Source organism: Buteo buteo, chromosome 15 (genome assembly GCF_964188355.1).
Source record: "Buteo buteo chromosome 15, bButBut1.hap1.1, whole genome shotgun sequence".
Taxonomy (NCBI): Eukaryota; Metazoa; Chordata; class Aves; order Accipitriformes; family Accipitridae; genus Buteo; species Buteo buteo.
Window position 1 is genome coordinate 7463423 of NC_134185.1, and position 20268 is coordinate 7483690.

Here is a 20268-nt window from a genome sequence, read left to right on the forward strand (position 1 = left end):
TCACCAAACTTTGAGATGTAAACATCAAACCAAGCCTGTTTTATCTGATTACATAAATTGGAAGGAAAATTTCCCAGTCTGTGGCACATTAAAAGATAAAAATCCTCCCCTCCCTTGCCCTCCCACACGTTTACACCTTGTCTCCAGGTCACATGAGAAAGAAACTTGTCAATTATCAAAACTCTTAACACTGAGACTGGGATTAGACAGAACATGGAAACATGTTTCAAAATTAATGCAGTAAAGAAATACGGCAATAATAAAGGCAGCCTTATGCCTCATTTTAATATTTCCTCATTTAGGTTATTGGTTTGCAATATCGGCATCCCATTAGAGTCTAAGCTACAAAGAAGGCTTCAGGATAATAGATCTTGCTTTAGGCACCACTGTTTGAAGGGAAAGGGACAATTTAATATTTTAAAGTCAGTGGAACTGTGTGTGGGCAGTAAGGAAGAGGGGCTTATCTGTAGATTTACTGTGAAACAATTACGCTCCTGTAAGCTCTAAATCCCTCTCCTACTCACAATTAAAGGCATAGATAACTTCTTAATGTACAGCAGCTGACAGTTCAGATGATGGAAAGCCAATATCTATCAGTCTCTGTTTACTTCTTACTCTGTGTGGGGAAAATCAGCCATATGCAGAATCCATTTGGGACAAAAAGAGCTTGACTAGCAGAGTAGAGATCATTTCCAGTATCAAACTGTTTCATCCATCAAGTCTCTCCAGCAAGACAGGACTGGATGTTTCATTTGCAGGGCAGAGGAGGCGATACCAAAGGAGGAAGCAATCAATTCAATGAGAAAAGGAAAACTCCTTTCAGGCAGAATTTCAAGCTCCTAAATGACTTCCTGAAAGCCTCTGCATGGCTCCTTGATGGTTCTTTTGTTTGCTTGTTTCTTCTCGGAAAGGTAACTGCCAGAAAACTTCACTCAACTTGCATTTTCATTCATAGGGAAAGCAGTGCAAAAGGAAAGGGTGTGGGATTTTAACAGGTACAATGAATCAAACCTTGAAGACTTTCTTCAGTTTGTGTTTTACAGCTTATACAAAACTCTAACCAAAACTGGCAGAAGCTTTAGCACTTCAGGAACCCCAGAATTTAGCCTGCTGTGTTTAGCTGTGAAGCTCTTCCATCCACCTATTACACAAAGGTACAGTATTCATTTGTACAGCTAAATTCAGTTTATTTCACTAGTAAAATTTATCCAGTCCACCAACAAAGGTTGTCTTTAATGCACATTACTGCACTCCTCTAGCAGAGAAAGCCATGAAACAGATCCTGCTGGATCCAAAGCAGCCTGTGGCTCTCCTCAAGCTCTTTGGAGGCAGCGAGGCTTGCCCACTGCAGGAGCAGGGAGTCACTGCCTGGGGAACTCGACCTGTCTGACACCTGGATTGACAGCTTAAGCACTTTTGTAACTCTGTTCTGTGTCCCTGTTTTTCCTATTAATGTCTTATCTTACAGGATGTAAAAGGAAGACTGGCAAACTAAACTGTGCAAACACGAATCCAAAAGAGAAGTTTGGCTTGCCTCCAAAATATCAGTAAAAACATCCCAATTTTCATATTACTTTTCAGATTTCTGTATCCTTCCTCCTCCCCTTTTAATATCACAGGAGATTCCTGGCTGATCCTTACTTGTCATAAAGATTTTATAAGGAATTTGTTTAAGGGGACTTTAATGAAGATGGCTAGTAATAGCTCACTTGTGCTAACTATAGAGCGAGTAACTGAGGAGACCTACAACTTGTCCTCTATCTGCCAACATTTGTGGGTCCAAACCCAGATGCCTGCTGCTTGAGACTTGCCGCACGTGCAAAACTGCGTGAATCGGTTTGCACATGCAGTGTCCATTTGCCTAGGTTATCTCCTTGCCTGGCCCAACAACTATATGGAAGACTGGCAGATTCCTGCTAAAAGCTGGAAAGCAGCAGGTCCTTCTGTTGAAGGTCTATTCTGCCCATCTACTGATATTGCAAGCAACTCTTTGACATCCAAAACATTTACCTCAAGAGACACATAATCTACAGTCTGCAGAAAACCTGGGTACCTTATATAGTGTTATACCTCAGTGACAGAAACGAAGTCAAAACCACTGTGTCAGTTGTGCTCCTTCAGGATTACATTTCAGTCTCAGCGAGAGTGGCAGCAGCCTAGGGCAAACAAGTAATGATGGTAGGTACTGATCAACAGTGAAATTACTTACTTCCTTTTTATTCATTGACCCATGATTGAAGTGATTGAAGATCACCCTCCTAGAAAATGGTATCAAAAAAGCAGGTTCAGCTGTTTTTCACCTCACTGGTTATTTAGGTGTAGGTCTTTGCAGCAGCATTTTTATTTTTGGAAAGAAAGGACCCTTGCTTTGATCTTAAAAATTTATATCAATATTTTTTTAACCAGTTCAATCATACCTGAGTAGTATATTTTTGTGCTTCAACATAGTGTGCAGAGACTTGCATCAAGAAAACCAATAAAAGGAATTTTAGGGGGGGGAGCATTTGTTATTATGACATCTGTCTTCCAGAGCAACCACTACATGTACTGAAGCCCTACGTCCTGGGAAATGGCTGGACACTGCCTGCTGATGGGAAGTGGAGAATAAATCTTTTGGTTTTCCTTTGCTTCCGTGTGCGGCCTTTGCTTTAGCTTTATTAAACTGCCTTCATCTGGACCCACGAGGTTTTTTCCATCTTATTTTCTCCCTCTCCCATCCAGCTGAGGAGGGGAGTGACAGAGCGGCTTGGTGGGCACCTGCTGTCCAGTCAAGATCAACCCACCACAGCTACCAAATATTTTTAACATCTTTCACAATCAAAGGTATATTTGCTTTTATAATTTTTGTAACAACATAATCTTTGTAGTATTTACAAGAGGGGGATTGGAGAGTTGGCTACTAGGCAGAACATCTTTGAAAGTGTTAGGGGATCGTTCAATGTATTCTCACCAAAAAGCAACATCTAATCACCATGCAAGACACTTTAGTTTCTAAGTCATCCTAGAAATTAAAAATCAACACTACCTTTATCATACAGGGAAAAATAATGAAGATGGAAAAACTTCCACTGCACAGGCTTTCCCTGTGATTTTTGTGGAGGCTCAAAATTTTTTTAAGATCTTCTTATTTCATTGTTTTAAATTGAAAATACAAATCAATGTTTTTATCATTTTTTTCTTTTTAGCTTCAGCTGTTTTAGTCACCTAACAATCCATTGTTCACAATTTTCAGATTTTAATAACTCAACATTTCAAGGATTTGCTTTGAAAACTTGCTGTCTAAGCCCTTGTAAAAGTCTGACTTGAGTTGCATTTATGATTTTATGGTGAAGGATCTGTCAGATTTTCAATTATAAAGTTTTATTTTCAAGGACATTTACATCATCTTTGAATTCCTCCAGGGACATCTGAATGATCCTTTTAGGGTTTCCTATATTTGACAGGATTTTCCAAGGTTTCTGTGAGCTACTTAGATATTTCACAGGGGCTTCCTTAGCCCTGTGGTGCAAGCTTACTGCATATAACTCAAGAAACTGTAATTTAAGCACAGAAAATCAGTATGGGATAACATTTGACACAGTACTCAATAGCAATTTTTTCAGTTATGAATGGTGGTTTTTTGGGAGTTCTCTTAGAAAAATGTAAATACTCTGTCCTGCAACTCTGTGGTTTGAACACATGTTAAAATCTACTCTATTTAATTTATAATCAATTTATCTAAGCACTTAGTTTTTGTAAACTGAACTAACATCTCTGTTGCATCAGTGTCTTTGGCAAATATAAATAGTGATGTTGTATATGGCCACAACCTGACTTACAGCTGTCCTTTTACCAAAGGAGAAAAAAACTGTAAAATTTAGACTACAGCTAACGAGCTTTGAGGGCAATTAGTCATCTTGAATATGATCACTAACACTTGAAATGAGCTCTGGTTAAAAACCATTACCTAGAATAGTAAACACTATCTGTATAATTTGCACTTTTGCATTGAACAGATAAGAAAACCTACTGCATGATCTTTGAAACAAATAAATACGCACTGAAGAAGGCTAAACAAATGAACATCTATAAAAGCAGTGTCCTGGTTTCAGCTGGGATAGAGTTAACTGTCTTCCTAGTAGCTGGTGCAGTGCTATGTTTTGAGTTCAGTATGTGAAGAATGCTGATAACACTGATGTTTTCAGTTGTTGCTCAGTAGTGTTTAGACTATAGTCAAGGATTTTTCAGCTTCTCATGCCCAGCCAGGGCACCTGACCCAAACTGGCCAACGGTGTATTCCATACCATGGGACGTCCCATCTAGTTTAGGAACTGGGAAGGGGGGGCAGGGAATCGCCGCTCGGGGACTGGCGGGGTGTCGGGCGGCGGGTGGTGAGCAATTGCCCTGCGCATCATTTGTACATTTCAATCCTTTTATTACTACTGCTGTCATTTTATTAGTGTTATCATTATCATTATTAGTTTCTTCTTTTCTGTTCTATTAAACCGTTCTTATCTCAACCCAGGAGTTTTACTTCTTTTCCCGATTTTCTCCCCCATCCCACTGGATGGGGGGGAGTGAGTGAGCGGCTGCGTGGTGCTTAGTTGCTGGCTGGGGTTAAACCATGACAAGCAGCTAAGTTAAACTGAGTTGGCAAGAAATCTGTCCAAGTTAATTGCTAATTAATATTTGTTAATCACATGGGTCAAATAGGATAACTGACTTTATTAGATAGAGTGCTAGTAAAGAAGCTGGAGACGAAAGTTTAGTTTCTCACTCTATGGTTGATTCCCTGTGTCACTCTGTTCAATAAAATTTAAGCAATGGCACTTTCTTACCATGAAGGTAAAGAGGAAAATAGAAGGATGCTCAGCTATGGCAGTAATGAAGGGCTTAACGGTGTCTACAAGCTGAAACAACACACAATGGAGAAAAACAATGCCAGCAAGCAATCTTTAAATAATTTTCTAACAGCCTTTCCCTCTGCTGCCGTAGGAGAGACAAAACTGGGCTGGATGGACTAAAAATGGGCTGGTGAGGAGGGCTTTAAAGTTGCCAGAGGGGAGGAACCTCAGTCCATCCCACTCCTACCAGTTTGATGCCAGTGCCAGCAATAGATGCCCAGAGCCTGGAGGGGGATCACAGGTCAGCGGGGAGCACCTGAAGAGCCGCACAAAGGAATTCCAGACACTCCAGCCAGTAAACCAGCCTCATCAGGGGCCCAACTTAAATGCCTCTATGCAAATGCACGTAGCATGGGGAATAATACGTAAATAAACATTTCAAATGAAGAAACAAAAAGGAAAATGTCTTTTTTTACTTCTTATAGCATCTCACTGGCAATGGCCATAATTATGGTTGAGAAGGTATTTCTATTATGACATTTAGAGGTTTAATAACATGATCTGTTGTGCTAATATTGTTCATGTTTGTTCACTACCCAAATGTGAATTATTAGGAAAGTGTAGTAAAAATCCAGTCTAGCTGGTTCTGAGTTATGGCATATGAGCAAACATACTTCTGCATAATTTGAAAAATGGTTAAGTTGCCCTTTTACACTCCAATTCACGTAACTTTTAGATTGACATATACCTGCCTTTGGCATGTTTGAAGAAATCTGTTTTTGAAATAATCAAGTTATGCATCTTAAAACTGCCTACCTCAATCACAACTGTGCCACACTGCATATTTATTAAAGGCCACATTTTCCCTTGAGAGAAATATGTGCATATGTGCATGACTCTCAATGAAGTCACACACATATCTGTGTGTAGAATGAGGTGATAAAGCATAAATAAAATAGTAGAGTTGAAGAAGGAATGAAAATTATAAAAGCTATTGGAAAATAACTCCCCTCTAAATGCAAGGTGCATGGGAGTACAAGAGGATTATCTCCATAAATACATTTCTTGGACCAATTTCACCTTAGGTTCTCACAGACCAGTGCAGAGCAAAACTTCTGATTAAACTTCAGTTTAACTTTCTTACAGACCTTAAAGAAATTATATATATAGCACATATATCAAGTATCACATGTACTCCACAGAACTCAGCTTTCTTTATTCTCAGATATGAATTATCGAAGAAACCTACATAAGAATTTCACTCTGGTGACTTGCTGCTTTTTCTTTCATTGTTCCTCAAATCCTTGAGACTTTGAGTTATACAAACAATCAAGCTTATAGTAAAGAGCAACTGAATGTTACAGTTGAAATGAAAAACTGCATTGATTTTATAGATCATAACTGACAAATCAAATAGTGAAATATTTCAACAAAAGTCTAGAATTTCGCTAGAACTAAACTAAATAGAATTTAGTCAGAACTGCTTTTAGTTTGTTTTATGAACTATACTTATACAGTAGTTTTCATGGATTTAAATGAAGCATCCTTCCCTCTAACAAGGGTTTTAGTGATGTTGTACATCATGACAACTCGGTCTAGTTCCACAATGACACATATCGTAAAATTTAGGTTCACCTTCATTGCAGCTAATTCCGTCTAACCATTAGTTTTCTTAATAATTACACAATTGGCAATCTTGTAAATTTTTATTATTATTATTTTCTTCTGATATTTTCTACTCATTCAGCAGAAACATCATTGAAGACAGCACACACACTTTGACAGATGGGTGATTGCCTCTTAAATCCTCCTGTGGAATGGATATTTGTGGAGACCTATGGGCATGTGCAACATTCTCCCCTTAAAATATGCAGAGTCCAGCCTTTGTGGTTCTAATCTGCGGCCTGAGGCCCATGTACGGACCTTCAGATTTCTGGACAGCTGCATCAAGACATAACTTGTATGGATCTTATTTGAATTGGAAATTGTGTCACTTGAGTCATGCCATGCAAGTTTTAAATGGCATCTTCATTTGCATCTACTGCTGCTCACATTGGTAGATCACCACCATTTTATTTCAGACATGGGAACCATGGGAATGTGACCCTCTCATGCTGTAAGCAGATGCTCTTCTCTTCTGCAGCAACAGCCCGGCTGCTGGAAAGAAGGATTTATGTCAGGTCCAACTGCCCTTCCCTGATGGGCTCCAGGAGCCCCAGGAAGCACAGGATAAGAGTTTCAAAGCAGATACAGTATTGATTGTAGCTCCCTTGATCTGTTAAAATTATGTTCACCCTTCAGCTGTAAAGCTCGGTAACAACTGAACTAGGACATGTGATGGGATTTTTCTGAGGGAAGGAAAGTTGTGTGTGGAGGAGACAAAGTGTTTTATCTTTGGAAGCCAGTTGCTATAGTTGAAACATATTAATCAGATAACAAAAAATTACTTTCTCTGCCTCTTTACCGCAACCTGTTTCACTTCATCATTTGTATCTAGCTATGTGTCTGTCTGTCTGTCCATCTATCTATCCGTCTAAATGTGTATACATATATTTATGTGTGTATACCTCTATATATGACCTATTCTATTTATGCTACCTAATGCATTGGAAATTCATTTTACTAGTCTAAAATATTTAAGTTTTTCTGAGGAGTTTTTTTTCTTTCTCCAATCTCCTTTCCATAGTTGCTAGATGCAAGGAATTCTGGGCTCCAAGAATCTACGTTTTTAATAATTTAACCTGAAGCCTACATTTCACACCAGGAAAAACGAATGAATTAATAGTTTAAGCTTGTTAAAATCCGTGGGACACATTTACAATTACAGCAAACTGACAAAACTCCTTTTAAGTGAATGAAATGGTGACAATTTACATGGCTGAACTGTACTCATGGTATAGCAGTACAGTACAGTCCTTTGAGGGGAGAAGTTACCCCAATTTTGAAGACTGCTTCATCAATAAGAATAGGTCTGTTAATCACTAGTTATGTGTGCGCCGGTGTGCAAGGAGCCCGTGTAAACAATATAAGCTTCCATGAAATGAGGAAATGTCTACATTGTCCTTTGTGGATATTTTAATGCACTCAATTTTCTATACTACAAGGCAGTTCAGGAGAACTGTTCAGATGCTCTTTGATTCTAGCCCTGTGTGTAGAGGTGTAATCTAAATTTTGTATATCCTAGGATAGCTATTTGACAGCAATTACCTCTTCTCTCTGCTTTTTCTATAAACTTCATAAAGAAAACCTTGTGGAATTACAATAAAAAGTACTAAATTAAATGAAAATTCTTTTTCTATGTCCTTACTTTAATTTTTCTTCCTTCCCAGATGTCTGTTGTCCTATATAGGGAAAATGGAAAAAAAGCTCTCACAACAGTTTTTTGTTAGTCTTAGATCAATGATGAAATACAAACGCAGAAAATTGTCCGTTATATTGTTACATTCATTTTTAAACATCTCTACACTAAAGTATGACTATCATTCTGATTACTTGCTAACACACTTCTACCCTTTTTCTTACCTGGTGGTGTGGGAATCTTTTAGTATTGATTTCCAGATGGTGCAATTCTTTGAGGGAAAGGTTTTCTTTCTTTAGTATGTGCTTTATAGAAAAGAATGGAATCTGTTGTCATTATCTTGTGTATACATCTAATTTTACAGTGTTATGTAAGTGATAACATTTAAATAAAGCACTGTAAAGTATCTATTCATAACAGAGCACACCATCATAACTGATGGTATGTTGCCTCTTAATGGTAGCAAGTTTTGTTTCCCTATTCTCCTCATACTGTGTCTAACTTTTTATATTGCTTTTGTAGCATGAGGTTTTCATAGCATCAGATGCTGAAGTGTTATCTTTTTTTCCTGATGGTAATGCTTTATTTCTGAACAGTAACAAAGAAGTCATCGCATAACTCCCTGAACATCCTAAATCAGATGATTTGTTTAGAATTGCAGATTATGATCAAAGGGACTACTTGAACCGTGTTTCTGTCATCAGAATTACATACAAAATAGAGCCATCACAAACATATTATAATCTAGTTTGAAAAGAGCATGATGCTGAGTAATGAAGAAACATGATGCCAAATTTTTTTTTAATTAAATATAGCACTGTAACACAGAAGAATGAAAGCTCAAATGAGAAGACACTGACGTTCCTGCTCGTGATTTTCACACATTCTTCTCAAGACAGCATATCTCTTGCCCCACATCAGCTAAACAAAATTGCAAACTACAACAGTTGAGACAGCATATTATATACATATTTTCAGACACTTCCAGCTCTCGGGTAAATTGAGATGCATTGAAACATAAAGATATCTGATGACTTCTGACAGATTGTAGTTCTCCAAATAAAAAGTTATTCTTTCACGTTTGCTCAAATTATTGTTGATATTGTAGGCAGCCAGTAAGAGCAGGGCCTGCCTGTTCAACAGTAATGTAATCCATTTACTTTTAACAATCGTTTGAAGCCTGTTTTTTTGGAGTTTGTTCCGAGTGGACCACTGACTTGTCTGGAATTATTCAGCATGTGGATTGGCGAAATACAGAGTATTCATGACCTCTAATGTGATTAAATACCTGCACTGCTTTTATATTTAAATATTAATAAAAGCAGCTAATTATTTTCTATGACCTATTGCCACGAATATATCCTTTGACAGTTCTTGAGATCAAAAGGCATCTTCAGAAACCGAGATCAAAAGAATTTATCTGCAACTAGTAGAATCAGCTTCCTTCATGATCTACAAACTGCTTATTTCAAATCAAAGCTTGATTTTACTGTTGGTTCACTTGAGACTACATACAGTGCTAATCATCCTACATTTGGATATGGAAATGGGAATTGTATCTTATTTTTTATTTATTGGATATAACATTAATTTGCACACGTGCATGAATGCATGTGCACACACACACACTGTTCGTTTATGAAAAAGTAATGTTAGATTATGTAACCACTGGGAATAATTAGTGCATAAAGTTAATACAAGTTCTGTACTTATTTTTGAAAAGTGTTCTTCAATAGAACAGGATCACGCACCTCAGTGAATCTGCAGTTGATTGTGCTCAGATTTTCCTGCTTTCAGATGACTACAAAAAGTCCTTAGGGATGCTCTGTTAATGGCGGGGGTGGGAGGAATCAGCTTTTTTCCACCCTGAAAATATTGGGATGCTTCGATTTATTTTAAAGGCAAACCTAAAAACTGTAAAAAGGTGTTAGTTGGTATTTGGAAAGTTGCATACAGTAAGTTCATAAGTTTAAGACACATTCCTTTTAACTACACCTAGCTTCAAATCCGGGGGGGGGGGGGGGGGGGAAGGGGAGGGGCTGTGTATCTAAAACTAAATTTATGCAGCTCTTAGATGTTTAAGTTCAAAATAATCAAGCAAAAAACATCCCTCCAGGCAGCTGTTTAATGGTAGAAGGTCTCAGGATTGTTAGGTGCCTCTCAGTAAGCCTACATTTGTGAGTAGGACTGGTACTCACACAAAAAGCAAACACTTTATTTTCTAGAACAGTAATAATGTTGCCTCCTCCTAATTCTGCTTTTCAGATTCAGCTCTCTGTATATAAATGCCAGGTTTGCAGGTAAAAGCACTGATGTCCCTGAATCTTATTTCAGTCACAGTTGAAAAGACTATGTGAAAACATGGATGTGCCGCTCTACCTAATGACTGTCCACTTTGCAAAGCATCTGCATCACTTACATGCACAAAAGATGTGCAGAAAATGATAAACAAAGTGTAGCTGCTGATATGTCACCGAAATAAAAGGCTGGAGAATGTTTTGTTATTTTTTCCCCTGGGTTTCACTGAGAAATAAGTAGTGCTGTCAGAAAGAAAATAGTCTCTAAATTATTCAGTCTAATTTATTTTTATCATTTGAAGTCTAAAATGAAAGTTCCAGTGTGTTAACCGTTTTCTGTAGTTGGGACGGTAAATCTGTTTTTAAAATTAAAAAAAAAAAAATTAAGTACATTAGCTGGGAAGCCTACCACTATGTATTTTGATAAAAAATAGCTAGTTTTTTGAATACATTAATTTAATGTGTTAAAAACAAAGCTGTTTAGATTATCCAGGAACAAAAAATGGGGGTGAGAATTTTAAAAGTATATAGTAATGTTTGTCACATCTGAATACTTCTGTGTTTAGAAAGGTCAATGCCCCTCTCCTTAAGATACACTGTGATAAGGCTAACCGGCACCTAACGCATCTGACTTCATTACTAATTTCTTATCTCTCCTCCTGTCTGCCCTCCTCACCCTCCTAACCTGAAGAGACTCCGTTTCTGGCCGAGAAGGTCTTAACACAGCCTCTTCGGCAGAGTTTGCGTAAAGAATGTAATTTTACATACAAAACTAATTTCTTAAGTTAACTGGTGAGCTTTCATGGCAGTGTCGCAGCTAAAAGGCAGCTTCTACTTCCAATCTGCTGCGAAAGAAATACTGTTATGATCTGACTTGCTCTTAGGAGAGCGGAGCGTAAGAAATGTTTGAGGAGACCAAAATGACTCCAAAATTCCTCTAGCGCTAGAAACGCGGCGGATTTGAGATCGCCCATAGATCGGCGTACAAGCGTGGGGGGGTCCTTTCAGGGGACCGAGGCGGCGGTCAGCTCCGCCACCTCCACCCTCAGCAGGCCGAGTGCGAACACCGAGAGAAACACGAGTGGGACGAGGGGGGCCTGGAGCGGAGGGCTCCCCCGGGTCGGGGCCTAGGCGACGGGCGAGCTCCGGCCTCCCCGCCTCAGCCCCGCGGCGGCTGGGAGGGCGGCTGCGGCCGCTGCGCCTCGCCATGGAGCCGGGGAGCGGGGCTGCCCTTGCAGGTGGGTTGGGGCCCGAGGCCGGCTAGGGCTGCCCCGGGGAGGCGGTAAAAGGAGGCCGGGCGAGGGCTCCGGGCGGGAGGCGGCGGCGGCCTGAGGAGATGCCCCCGGCCCGCCGCCGCGGCGCGGTGCAGGGCGGGCTGCCTCCCCCGGCCGCGGCCCGGTGCAGGGCGGGCTGCCTCCCCCGGCCGCGGCCGTCGCCGCGTTTGGGGCCCGTCCTTCGGGTTTGACAACCCGGCGTGTGGCGGTGGAGGTCTGTCGGTCTGGGGGTGGAGGAGGTCTGGGGGAGCAGAGGTGGGGCGGGCGCCTGAGGCGGGCCGGCGGGGGCGGGCCGCCCGTGGAGGATTCTCGCGTGGGCGGTGTGGGGTGTTCCTGGAGGGCTTTCCTGAAGAAAGGTTCGGTTTATTTGGCTTGTTTTATTGGGCTTTTGGAAATGGCGGCCCTCCCGTGAAAGTGGCGCCTCTTGTTATTAGCCAAGACGATAAGCCATGAATGACTGCTGCCAACCTGTGTTCAGGGCCTTGGAGTTCTTTTCTAATAGGCTACGAATCTGAAGTTTTTTCCTTACTCGTTTCACCCAAGTCACAAGTGTTGTTGCTAAGTTGTATTGGATAGGTGCTGGAATGCAATTAATGTTTTGCTAAAACACAGTTCCATTAAATACACAGATATAATACAAAGGGATTATCAAAGAATTAGCAAAGAATTACCAATACTTTAACCTGAAACTGATTATTTCTAACGTCATTGAATTAAAATGACTGTTTCTGATCCCCTTGTCGTTAGGAAATTAGAAATCATAGTGCTCAGTCTTCTACACTTTTATCAGTGACCGACAGAAGAAAGTGATGATTAATTTTCTTTTATTTCCTGTTTGTTTTCTTAATTTGAATGCACTAGTCATTGAGCTGAATTAAAGTGTGAAAAATACTTTTCAATGGACTTGGTGCGAATGCTTAACAGGCACTTCCATAGTCCACTGTCTTTTACAACTTCCAATGCTTCGTAAACTAATATTCAGGCACTACGTATTTAATTGTGGTTATAGTTATGTTAGTAGCTATAGTATATATAAGACTTTGTTCTTCACTGCATACTGTATGCTTTTGAGAGTACCAGGTTCCTAGTATTCCTCCCATTCTCTCTTTTCCTTGTCTTGTATTCCAAACATTTGCTTTCTTTTGAACAGTCTCATCTTCCATTCTGCCAGTATAAAATTTCTCTAAGAAAGCCAAGATCAAGGTTTTTAAAATACAACAGATGCTTTGTGGTAACTTACTTGAAGGAAACTCGTTCACTGAAAGATACTGATCTTGCAGATTTATAAACTTGTGGAAATGGAACTATTCAGGTGAAGACTGAAAATGTGAAATTAAAAGAGAGAAGTATGGTGATATTTTAGCTGATATATTTTAGCATGGGAAGAGAAGAGATGCAAAGTAATCCCTGTATAATCCTCTAAACTGTTCATGACTTCAAAAAAAGGCACTCTGCTTTGAAATTCTACATTCAAGAACTAATGCAGTCATTGCAGTAGGTAAAACTTAGGAGATACGGCTGCTTTCTTGTTGTAACTTGGCGGTATAGAAGGACTGGGATTATTTTCCACAGTCCAAAATGCCAACTGTAAATTTATACTTTATGTAATTAAATATTATTAGCATATGTGAAACTTTATAAATTACTAAGGGTCTGACTTTCATGGTCTATCTCATAAAGCTACAATTGTTTGAAGAAATAAATCATGTTACATTTTAATCATGTTTCCTTGTACTTTTGACATAATGTATTTTTAATACTTACTTTAGTATAATTTTAGCACCTTGAGTCCATTTAAAAAAAGAAAGGAAAAAAAAATATGCTGGAAGTATTGTTTAGGCTTGTGATAGTAAAACCGAGTTTTTCCCTCACCAAGTATGTCAATATTACGTATCGTTGTGTGTTATGAGTATAGGTTGTTTAAAAATGACACTGTAGAGTAGCCTTGTTTTAATATACATTTTTACAATAAAAGCTGCTTAATTGGAACACAAGACATACTTTAGTTCATCTTGATTATGCAGCTGTCCCATTATCATTATTTATTATATACACGAAAGACAGTATTACGTTAGGCATACCAATTAAATCAAGTTTATTGGTGCTTAATGTTATGGCCTTATGTGTCTGCAGCTCAGCCCAGTTCCGCTAGAGCACTCGCATCATTTTGTGACCCATTTTGTGTTCCATTATGACGGATCGATATCTTGGTTGCTATTGTGTAATGCAGAATGAGGTTACAAAGATGGGGGTAATTTTTTCAACTTTATCTGCAACGTGTAATTGACAGACTAGTTAAAGTAAAATTCATGGCAACAAAGCAGTTTTTCCTATTATGTTCATGCCATTAAAGACAGACCACACATTTATATTTGGAAGGTAAACCATTTTTTTTATATTTGTTACATACTATTATTTAGGACTGTCTGAAGATTTTTACCTGTGTAGTAATGGTGAATCATAGAATGGTTTGAGTTGGAAGGGACCTTAAAGATCATCCAGTTCCAACCCCCCTGCCATGGGCAGGGACACCTTCCACTGGACCAGGTTGCTCCAAGCCCCATCCAACCTGGCCTTGGACACTGCCAGGGATGGGGCAGCCACAGCCTCTCTGGGCAACCTGTTCCAGTGCCTCACCACCCTCACAGTGAAGAATTTATTCCTTATATCTAACTTAAATCTACCCTCTTTCAATGGTTTAAAACCATTACCACTTGTCCTATCACTACATGCCTTTGTAAAAAGACCCTCCCCATCTTTCCTGTAGCCCCCCTTTAGGTACTGGAAGGCTGCTGTAAGGTCTCCCTGGAGCCTTCTCTTCTCCAGGCTGAACAACTTCAACTGTCTTGGCCTATCAATTGCAATTTGTTTCTGTCCTGACAAATCCTTTTATATGTTCCATCTATTTCAAATGTGAAAAACTGAGCCCTTGAATGGCCTGGAAGTTAAATGAGTTAGTCTATTTTGTGTCTTACTCTATTTTAAAATGTTCAATCTTAGAGGATAATGATCTGAATAACAAATAAATGTCCTGTTGTAAGCAACATTTTGTCTATGACATTTGAAGAAGTATCTTCCATTATTAGGCATGAATTTTATGGGCAAAGTTAGAGATCATGCCTAAGGTGTGCAATCCTGTGACATAAATGAGTATTACTCAAATGTTGAATTATTTCAAACAAGTTTAGGGTTTGGTTTTACTTTGAGGTGCCTTATATTTTTAAATCACAGTAGAACTTAGCCCTGTTCCCCCCATTGCTTTGTGACTTCCCTGTTTCCAAGGTCAGTCAGAAAACTGTATGTAGCGCTTGGAAAGGTGAATTATCTAAAGTTATTCACCTCCCTTACCCAAAACCATCCCTGAAAGACTTCTTAAAAGCTCTAGAGCTGAGAATTCCCCTGTACAAACTGAGTAGCTCATCCCTTGTTGGCTGGGTGTGGCACAGGCTGCTGTTCCTCTGGGTCGAGGAGCCCAGCTCTGGGTTGGAGAGACCAATGGACGTGGGCCCAGGGGCTGGAGGAGGCTCAGACCAAGACCACTGGGGTTTTCGTCAGGGAGCAGTCCGTTTTGATCTGACTGCAGACTTAACTGTCCCAGTTTCTAGGTTAATCGTGTTTAGGAGGCCGATTCCTCTAGTTCACATATACTAATGCAAAGAATAATGAAAAGATCATCCCTGTGCTTCTGTTAAAGACTGAAAATTATTGTTATCCCTGTCAGCCTGTTGTTGACAGTAGTGCAATTCTGGCATGAGGTAGAAAAACCCATATAGCATCCAGGAGTACTTTTTTTCCTCTTGAGACTTAATTTGCTGTTGTGTGCAGCAGTGAGGGCAACTGCTGTGCATTCAGAGACCAGGCTGTTCAGTTGTGTGTATTTAACAGTGAAAAAAGAAGCAATGAAGAGGTAAGAGGCAGAAAAGCATCTTCTGACAGCTGAGAGAGTGCTAGGGGAGGAAGGGATGCTTTTGTGCCAGTAGTGGGCTCAGGGAATTCTCTTTGTTTCCTGAAGGTGTCACGTGTTTGACCTCAACTTCCAGACTTTGACAACATGTTATGAGGATGAAAGTGGGGATCACTAACTAACAAGGTGCACAAACGGCCCTTTTGTGGGGTTGCAGGTTTTTTGGAAATAGGAGATTTTATAGCTTGTTAAAATTACTTTAAGGAATGATTTAAGTTTAGATGCAAGTTTCATGGCTCTAACGGATGTTTTCAGTTTTTTAATAACAATGAATGATTTGAATTGTTTAGGTTTTTTAACCAGTAATGTGAAACCTTTGAGCTTTGGAATGGAGTTAAATATACGAAGTTTCCGACTGACAAGAAAACAAACTAAAAAGGTGATCATCTGAAACTAGTGGTTTGGTTTTTTTCTAATTAGTGGGAATTATTTCTTCCTCACGTGTTGCCAACAGTGTCAAAACCAAGGTGAGACTTACCAGAAAGGTATCTTGCTGTAGTTAATGATGTAATATGAGCTGCTGCATCAAATGCACTTGCAAAACAGCAGGACTGGCAGGTTGGGGGAGTAGGGTAGTGCTTACAAATCAGATATACCCTGGTTCTTTCTGTTATCCTGTTTCCTGTTTATATCTAAGGTCCTCAAAGGATCTTACACCATCTCTTATTTCCCCTTGGTTATCTAACACAGAGCTGTATAGGACAGTTGACTTCTTTTGTAATTATTTCAGCAGCTGAATAATTACTCAGCAGCCTTCCATGGCTGGGACCTCGGCAGGGCTGTGGGTCCTCAGTACCCTCTCCCTCTACAAGAGTTAGAAAGCTGGAGAGGGGTGGAGGTCTCTCTTGTGCTGGGAATCGGGAGACTCAGTCCTGTTTGACAGTGATGTTAGCCAATCCTGTCCTTTGCATGCACTTCCCATATCAGTTTGCGGATTGAAGGGTTTGCATAGGTATCTGTTGTTAGGGTGCTGCTCCCTGCTTCTAGCAGAGCTCGCAAGGGGTTACTGGTTCCCTCCTTAACACTGAGTAAATGCAGTTATGCAGTGAGCTTTGTTAGTAAGTAGTTACTCTCACTGAGCAACTTGTGTCCCAAATGTGTTTTGGTTGATAATTCTTGATCCTTTCAATTCTTGACAGTCACGTTTTGACATTAGCAGCTAGGATTAGAATGGTGACTTTTTCCTGTTGTTGGCCCAGTCAAGGAAAATTTCTGGTTTGGTTCTAAACTTTTTTTCTGTCTAACCATTGGTGTCATTTCTGTGCTGATATGAGCAAAAATATTATTGATAAAACTCTGTAGCTGCCAATATGCTTTTAGTAGAATGCATTCACATTTGGTGGTCTTTGGTGCAGCACTTCCTGAGGGCAACAGATTGCTGTGCAATTTTTGCTAATGCACAGTTGGCCAGCATCCCTGTATTTCTAACAATGTCATCCGGTGTGTTATTTTCTAGGAGAATTTTTACAGTGGTTTCTGAGAGAGCAGTTAGGCCTTTAGGGTACTGTGAAAAACTTGAATCAACTCTTACAACTCCTGCTTTTCCTTCCACAAACTTCTCTTTTCATGATCATAAAAGAAGAAAAGAGAAGAGAGATGGTGATAGTGACAATAATAGAAAGGAGGTGAAAGAGCTGTATATTCTCTGTAAAATCTTAATGAAATCCACTGTTTCTGGAAATACGTGCAGGTATATCACCATTTGTCGTTAATTACCTGGTTTTAAACAAGAGATTTTGAGATTCCAACAGAATTACTTCTCCAAAAACTGTTTTGATTGTGTCTTGTTCCTATGGAGAACCAACTTTGTGATCTGTGCTGCTTTTTTTTTTAAACCAGCATCTCTACAAGTAATTATTCCAGAAAAGGAGTGATTCTTTTTCTCCAGAGTAAGAGTACTTCATTAAACTCATTCAGTGTAAGGCATTACTACTGTAGAAGTGAGTCTGTACAAGATGTTAAAGAGAAAAAGGTGTCCCTCAAAATCCAAATTTCATTACTTAACTGTATGTCCTAAGTGTTAAGGTGGAATGCTTTTAAGATTTTGATGATTGTGATTTAAAGCAAAATTAGGTAAGATACCATGGTTTATGTGATTTATTAGGGATACATCTCCTTTAGGAAATAGCATTTTGGCATGTTGAGGGTGAAAGAACCTTTTGCTTGTCTCTGTTGTATTATGAGCATGTGCACTAAGGTTTTTGCTCTGCTTAAAATATAGTAGTCCCCTTTAAAACAAAGTAGAAAAGTGACTCTCTTTAGTTTGGTAATAAGTAGTGAAAAAATACTAATAATTTTCCTTGACCTGTAGAAATTCAGTCTCAACTAATACTTGCCTACTACTTACATTATTTTTATTGGGGATTTTTTTTACTCTAAATCACTTGATTTAGAGTTGTGGGCTGAGATGTGTAAAGTGCATAGTGGTAAAATACTACTGGTCAAACAGCTAACTTTGACTTTTCTTTGTAATAGTATGTCATGTAGTAGAAATAAACAGAGCATGATAGAAAAGAAGGTATTGATGGTGACTGTAATGATAAAAGGCACCTGAACATTCATGAAACGCTGAAATTAAATACCATCTCCTGACCCATACTGGAATGTTGGTCCTTCTGCAACTTCTCTGAATATAATTTAAAGGAAAATGCTAGTACTGACAAAGCATGTTATAAAGCACAAAGCAAATCTTTATTTGTCCTTTTTTAAAAGGGGGTGAATCAGAAAACTTTTGCAAAGTAGACTCTGGAGATATCAAAATGATAAACCATCAGTGAAAACCATTTGTAACACATCTTTCTGCCTGTCTTAATGTGTGGCTCTGCTCTGCAAAGGAACTTTGTAAGAATGAAGCTTGACAGACACTGTTTGAGTGATATCCGGGTGAAACTTCTATTGAAAATGAGATAATCTGGGGAGCACCTTTCATGTTCAAAGCCAAAGATTTTGGATACCTTACTGTTACTACTTACTCTTCTTTCAGTGTGTTTCCATGTATTTCATTTTATTCACAGCTTTGAAGGCAGTTCAATTACTGCATGGTTCTGTATTTGTAAAACATTTCCTTTGATGTATGAGGCAAACAAGAGTCTTACATCAGTTTGTTGTCCCACAGAGGGGCTGATCCTTTGAGGCTGGGAGAACTAACTTGTGCTTTTCCACTGGAATTCTTGGATATGGTTAGAAAAGTTGTGTGAAATAGATTTTTAAAAGTAATAAGTTTTGCAAAAAGTACCATTTATTTAATGCATAACTGCTTTAAGCGGTGGGTATAGATAGTTTAGTTCAGTTTCTAAGGGCTTACTCTCTCATTAGCTTTAAGAGTGCACTGGTGGCTTAGACTAGGTGTTTTCTGCCCTGACACAGGGCAGGAATGTAGTGTGTCAAGTGGAGAACGGTAGCTTAAAACATAGCTGTAGGTAGCTAGATCCCAATGAATTTTTGCAGTCTTATCCCTTGTGCTCTGTACATTTCAAAGTGTGACTGGTGTGTCTGAATGGACAGTGTGTAAGGAATGTACAGGAATTGTTTGTGCATTTCAGAAGTATTTGAAAGGCAAAATAAATATTTAAAAGGCAGGTCTTTCTGTAAGTGCCCCTGATGGATAAATAAATATGTGATGATTTATGACTTACTGTTCAAAGTTGAGGAGAAGGAAAGGAGGAAATCAGCTTAGTGATAGCAGGTGATCTGGTGAAAGGACGACATAAAATACCTTATTCAGACCTGTGCTGTGACTACTTCAGAGATACTCAACAGAACTTATTATAGTGCTTAATCTACAGTTTTCTTGGATAACAAGAAAAAATAATATTATGAACAATTTTTAGATGTCAAGACCAGGATGAAAGTGTAGGAAGTGGTTTTTTATTATTATTATTATTATTATTATTATTATTATTATTATTATTATTATTATGGAAGGAATATTTTTTCAAGTAAAAAAAAATACAGTGAACTACTGAATGAAAATGCTGTAGAATTAGAAAAAAAATTTTGATAATTAGGCTGGATATTATTAGTTATTTTTAATTTCATTTTTTTCCTTTTCTGTTCCTAGATCCTGTGCTGTTGCCCATGACACAATCATCTAGATAAATATTTTCTTTTTCTGACTCCTGTAATGCCTTTTGCCCTGTCCTCACAGTTTGTAACAGAGCTGATGAAACTATTTTCTTCACTTATCTTACTATCCACTTGCATCACTTTGAAGCTGTCTTCATAGACCTTTCTGTAGGCTTGAGGCTTAATGTAGATTTAGAACTGCAAGTGCAGCAATACCAGGTGTCCAAAACCAGAAACTAACAACAACCTTAGAGTTTTATCTTTTGAGCACTGGGACTTTTTGGTGTTTTTTAGTGTTTTCATCTTTGTTTTAGTGGAGATAGCATTTGCATTTAAAGTTTTGCTAGGATAAGCCTATTTGAAGTGCTTGTTATTTCCACAATTATTCTCAAACACTGCCTGAATTTTATTGTTATAGCTGGAGTGCAGCTCATGTATGTTTTATTCTCACATTGTGCACAGATGCTTACATTTCTACTCTTTTCCTTGATGATTTAGGAATGCACTAGAAATAAATAAAATAATTGGTCTCACTGTTGAACAGTTT

The 20268-nt window shown here is 38.9% G+C and overlaps 1 protein-coding gene across 1 annotated transcript in view; it reads left to right on the forward strand.

Moving 5' to 3' along the window:
- Window positions 1-11625: 11625 nt before the first annotated feature.
- The window catches only part of MEI4 (meiotic double-stranded break formation protein 4), a 67359-nt gene continuing 58716 nt past the window's right edge, over window positions 11626-20268 (forward strand). The window contains exon 1 of the mRNA XM_075046351.1: window positions 11626-11656. Within this exon, the coding sequence (XP_074902452.1) occupies window positions 11626-11656 (31 nt within the window). The remainder of the gene's footprint in view (window positions 11657-20268) is intronic.